The sequence below is a fragment of the Otolemur garnettii genome, unplaced genomic scaffold, assembly GCF_000181295.1.
Source record: "Otolemur garnettii isolate 467f Iridium unplaced genomic scaffold, OtoGar3 scaffold00018, whole genome shotgun sequence".
NCBI classification, from domain to species: Eukaryota; Metazoa; Chordata; class Mammalia; order Primates; family Galagidae; genus Otolemur; species Otolemur garnettii.
Genome location: NW_003852413.1, coordinates 7,278,134 through 7,283,546, shown reverse-complemented (window position 1 = coordinate 7,283,546; position 5,413 = coordinate 7,278,134). Strand labels below are relative to the sequence as shown.

The following is a 5,413-nucleotide window of genomic DNA, read 5'->3' as shown; positions in this document are numbered from 1 at the left end:
GACTGAGCACTGGCCTTTGGTCTTTGTCCTCCAGTCCCTTCCCACCTCCTGGGACCTTCAGTGGGCAGGAGAGACTCCTGTCTCATCTGTTCCTGCTTCCTGCCAAGAACTAGTATTGTTCCAGCCAGGATCTCCCCAAATCCCAGAGGGTAGGACTAGAAAATGCTGAGAGGGAGAGTAAGCGGCTGGAAGCTCTGAGGGGTAGGAGCAGCCTGACCCTCACCACCAGGGGAGGTGTGCAGGACTCCCCAGAAGGTCGCCCCTGCCGGCCAGCCTGGCTGTGACTCCCATCACAGCCTGCTGTGGTCAGGCCCCCTGGCCAAGTCCAGAGCCCCCACCACACAGCTCTCTGCTCCTGCCAGAGGAAGGTGTAGAGCTCTGGGGAAAATTTCTTGGGCTTCCCTAGTTCCCTGTCCAGTCGGACTCTGCTCCCGGCATTCACCCCATCCGCGGTTATGTAAATGTGAGTGAGGACCTCCGCCTGGACTTGCTTCAGGATTCCTTTCCTTGATTGTTTCTTTTTTGACTTTTCCCTCCTCAGTGCTTTTGAGCACATGGATGCGATTTTAGCTGGGAGTCTGAGGGCAGGAGACTCCAGAGAGGTGGCGGCAGAGCCCACAGCGTGCAGAGCTTGGGGAAGGACTTTGAGGGCACTCTGGCCCATGGTCTTCTGTACAGCATCTGACTCCTGGGAGCACGCTCAGCCTGCTTTTAGGGCACACAGCAAGCACTCAACAGCTGCACACACTCTCGATTTTTCCAGTTTCTCCATGAGCTACAGTGGCACAAAGTTGAGGGGGAAAAGCAAAAATGGCCCAAGTTGGGAGGAAGTGGCCCAAGAGAGGGGGTGGTAAGTGGAGAGTCATAGGTTCAGGGCCTCACACACACCCCCAGGAATCACAAGGGGAAGGGGACATCAGGGACTGCAGGGCAGGTGCTGATCCATGCAGGAGATCAGAGTAGAGGTGACCAACTGGGTATGGTTTCTGGAAGCCGTCAAGCATCTCATCCCTGAAAGATGCATAGGGCTTCCACAGGCCTTCCAGGTAAAGAAAACAGCAGAGAAACCAAGGCAAAAAAAGCAAAAATCGGTAAGCCCTCCCTCCTGGCTGGAACACAGGCTATGTGAAGGGGAGTTGTGGGAGACCAGACAAAAACCAGGACGGTTGTCAACAGAAAGGGCCTCGAATGCCAGGCCAAGCCTACTGGGGGGACATGAGGCCTGGCTCAAGAGCAGCACAACTGTCCCCCTCCAAAGGGGCTGTCCCAACTGGGACCCAGGCTCCCCCTCACATTTTATGGGAATCCAGGATCCAGGTACAGGGAGAGCTGGAAGGCCTGAGACCCCTCCCCAGGAGGCAGCTCATTGCCCATCCCCATGTCCCCACAGGTCCTTCCTCACAAGCCCCTTCTTCCTGATCCTGGTCCTTCTGGAGCTGCCCCTGCTCCTGAGTATGCTGAGTGCCGTCCTCTGGGTGAACAGGCCTCAGAGAAGCTCTGCAGGGAGGCCAGGTTGGCCCGATGATGCCCACTGATGCCCTGCCCAGACAGAAACAGCCTCCAACACATGACAAGCATTTCTAAAGTAAGTGACTGATTCAGAAGGCAGCTCCAGCCCAGCTTCAGGAAACAGCCCCTCATCCCCCTGCCCGTTGCAGCCGTGCTAGGCCTCTGGGGCTCACCCTGGCTCCCTGCTTCCCTACAGATCCCTTGGTGCCCGGCAGAACCTTCCTTTCCCCTGAGGGCTCAGGTGCAGTGGGAAATACAGGAAGGGAATACATCGGCCCCGGGGCCCCGGGTCCAGGGCAGACATGTGGAATCTCCAGGCTGAGACACCTCCAATGTTGATGCAGTTTCCTCTGCATTCCAGGGGTGCAGGACTCCAGCCAATAGTCGGTTTGAAATTTTAAGCCCCATGAAAATAGAAAAACTGAGCCAAACTCTGCTCACGGACCAACTGTGAGTGAAGACTTAAAGGTTCTCTGAGCAAAGGCCTCCGGGTGCCCAGTGGCTGCATTTTGGTGCTTGGGGAGGAAAATCTGGAGTAGGACCCATGCCTCGGCACTTGGTCATGTGCAAATGAACGTGAGATTGAATGTCACATCCTCCCTATTGTCACCATACCCCTTCCCATTAAAGTCACTATGTTGTCTTACCACTCTTGAGAGTGCTATAGTAGAGTTCTGCTGTCATTTGGGGCACATGGGAGAAAACCTGTGTATCAGGGAATTGTGGAGTAGCAACCCACAGACCCTGGGTCTGGGACAGAGCTCAGAGCACTGTTATTGTTATTGTTGTTTGGCAGGATCAGGGTGACCAGAGGGCTGGGCAAGACTGGGCTCCATCTCCTGGTCTTTGTAAAGGGTCTAGACTAGAATCCCCACTATGGATGTAAAGGTTTCCCAAATGAGTAATTCTCTAAAGACACCAGCAAGTTTATAATGAGAACAAGACAACTGTTCCCTTCCTTTCAAGTTCCTCTCTTAGGACTCTTACTTCTGGGCAATTCAGAGGCCAAATAGGAGGCCACTGGCCGCTAGTGTGAAGGGGACATAAGGAACCATCAGCTCTTGCTCCAGAAGGAGTCCTAAGACTCGAAGCAAGATCTCTGATGAAACAGGAGGTGGTGGACACACCATCCAAAACCTGTAAGAGCCAAGAAGTGATGAAAAGTGATCTCAAGTTACCCTCACCATTCACTATGCCCTGCTCATAATGCATTAGTATACTCAAAGAAACTCCCACCAGCACCATGACAGTTTACACAGCCATGTTGGGGAGTTACCCTATGTGGTTTAAAAGAAGTGGAACAGGCCAGGCATGGTGGTTCATGCCAATAATCCCAACACTCTTGAAGGGTGAGCAGGTAGATCAATTGACCTCATGAGTTCGAGACCAGCCTGAGCAAGAGTGAGTCCCCATCTCCACTAAAAATATAAACACTGGCTTGGCACCTGTAGCTCAGCGGCTAGGGCACCAGCCACATCCACCAGAGCTGGTGGGTTCAAATCCAACCTGGGCCTACCAAACAACAATAACAACTACAACAACAACAACAAAAAATAGCCAGGCATTGTGGTGGGCACCTGTAATCCCAGTTACTATGGAGGCTGAGGCAAGAGAATCACTTAAGCACAAGGGTTTGAGGTTGCTATGAGCTGTGACACCATGGCACTCCACCCAGGGAGACAGCTTGAGACACTGTTTCAAAAAAAAAAAAATACAAAAACCAGCCTGGCATTGTGGTGGATGCCGGTAGTCCCAGGTACTCATGAGACTGAGGCAAGACAATCACTTCAACCCAAGAGTTTGAGGTTGCTATGAGCTGTGATGCCATGGTACTCTATCCAGGGTGACAGAGTAGACTCTTATCAAAAAAAAGAAGTGGAACCCGTGGTTCCAGGGACCCCATCCCTTCCCAAAAATCTTTTAAATAATCCTCCCTCCTGTGAACATCAAATTGAATAGAAGGTATAAAATGAGACCCTAGGAAGTCACAAAGTGCGCCTCTGCTGCTCTGAAGGACGGCCACGGCTCTGCCTCCAGGCAGCCACCTCTCTTGCTTTCCCCACCTCAATAATCTTGCTTTTACCTCACTCTGTCAGCTCGCTCTTGAACTCTTTCCTGCATGAAGCTGAGAAACCACTTGGCCTTCAGACTGGACCCCAGTTTTGCGGTCCACTTTCTTGTATCACAGGGGCAAGAGAGTCAGCCTTAGCTCTGGCCAGGAAGGACAGTGTAGGATACAGGAGAGGAGGCCCCTCGGCAGGGGCTTGGAACACTGGAACTTTCCTTGAATCTGTGTGCAGTAGTCAGAGTTCTCTAGAGCAACAGAACCCATGAGGAATATGTAGGAGAGAGAGACAGAGATGAAGAGGGAAAGATTGATTTTAAGGAATTGGCTCATGCAATGTGGAGGCGGTCAAGTGGAGACTGCAGGGTGGGCTGACAGCCTTAGGACAGAGGGAAGGGCTGATGCTGCATTTTGGGTACAAAGGCAGGAGACAGAGGCAGTGGTCGATGTCCCTTAAGGCCACTAACTGATGGGATAAGGCCCCCTCACACTGTCGAGAGTCATTTGTTCTGCTCAGAGGCTGCTGATTTGAATGTTACTCTTGTCTAAATCATACCCTCACAGCAACACCAGGGTGCCATGGCCTAACCAAGGGACACATTCACCCTCACACTGGCTGTTGGCCCCTGTGGCTAAAAGTGAGAGCAGAGAGGATGCTTCCTTCCTGGGCCCTCCTCTGCGTTCTCTCCTGTGTCACTTCCAGGATTGCTTCCTTGCTTTTGGCTTCCCACTTCCTGTCACTCCTAGGGGTCATGCATGGGTTTTGTCCCCACACCCCAGGGACTGGGCACCCCCAGTTTGGCTAGAACAGAGCCTGGATCCTCAGTGCCACCTGCCTTGGTCCCCTGCTCAGGGGGACCTTCTGTTGGTTTCCTCTGGGAACATGAGCACAGATCACCCTGCTGCCCCCTCTTGGGCCAGTCTCTGTACCCAGGGGAGGCCCGTAGCCACTCACCCTCATTCATTCAGAAACAGTCCTTAAGCCTCTACTGGGCACCAGGCCCTGTTCCTACATGGTTAGTCCTGAAATCAACAAAAAGGCCGAGAAGGGGAGCTACAGGTTCAAAGACAAAGGATCACTCACTAGAAAAGGAAAAATCGTGGTGGTTCTCCACATCCCCAGCCTCACCCTCCTTGGACTCTGCTGCCCTCTCTGGGCTGGGCCTCTATGGGGAAGACGCTACCCCACACACACACTCTCTCCACTTTGCCTGGGCTCTGAGTCCCCTCCTGAGAGTCTTATTTTTAACAACATGTTGAATGTCCCTGTTGATTCTGTGCCATAAATGATGAACTTCTATATTTTTACCCTTTTCCAGCCCTCCTCTCCCCAGTACTGGTTTGTTACCGTCGTTTTTTGATTTTTGTTTTTTTTATTTCTAATAGTCCTCTTTTCCTCTGTAAACATTTCCCATACTTATTTCCTCTTTTTTTCTATTTTTAAATGTAGTCATTACTCACCAGAGCTCCTCTTTTTTTGTTACTTCCCATATCACATCATGGGGATGTAGCCCTTCTTAAAGGGCTAGTGGCTTCTGTATTTCATAAGGTTCTGCACAATGGAGATGGTCTGCTGTTGGAGTATTTAAAACAACTACCCTGGGCATGAAATTCACGAAGCACCCTGCCTTTGCTGAGAACGAGCACACTGTCCTTCACCGTCCTCTGGGACATGTGTGGGCAGAGCCTGGGGGCGGCCTGTTTCCTTCCCACACGGGATCTCTGCCTGGCGGCCTGTGAGACTCCACCTTTCCCCTCAGGGTTCTGTAACCTCAGGACATTCCAGGTGGGGGTCACTAGGATTAGTTTTTCCTTCCCTGGGACTCTGTGTGGTTTTTC

At 52.0% G+C, this 5,413-nt stretch overlaps 1 protein-coding gene across 1 annotated transcript in view; it reads left to right on the top strand.

Annotated features, from left to right (window-relative positions):
* LOC100958685 (CMRF35-like molecule 4) overlaps positions 1 to 2,125 on the top strand; it is a 12,741-nt gene extending 10,616 nt beyond the window's left edge. Inside the window, exons 4-5 of the mRNA XM_012802849.2 lie at positions 1,391 to 1,585; positions 1,871 to 2,125. Of these exons, the coding sequence (XP_012658303.1) occupies positions 1,391 to 1,535 (145 nt within the window). The 3' untranslated portion in view covers positions 1,536 to 1,585; positions 1,871 to 2,125. The remainder of the gene's footprint in view (positions 1 to 1,390; positions 1,586 to 1,870) is intronic.
* Positions 2,126 to 5,413: the final 3,288 nt, after the last annotated feature.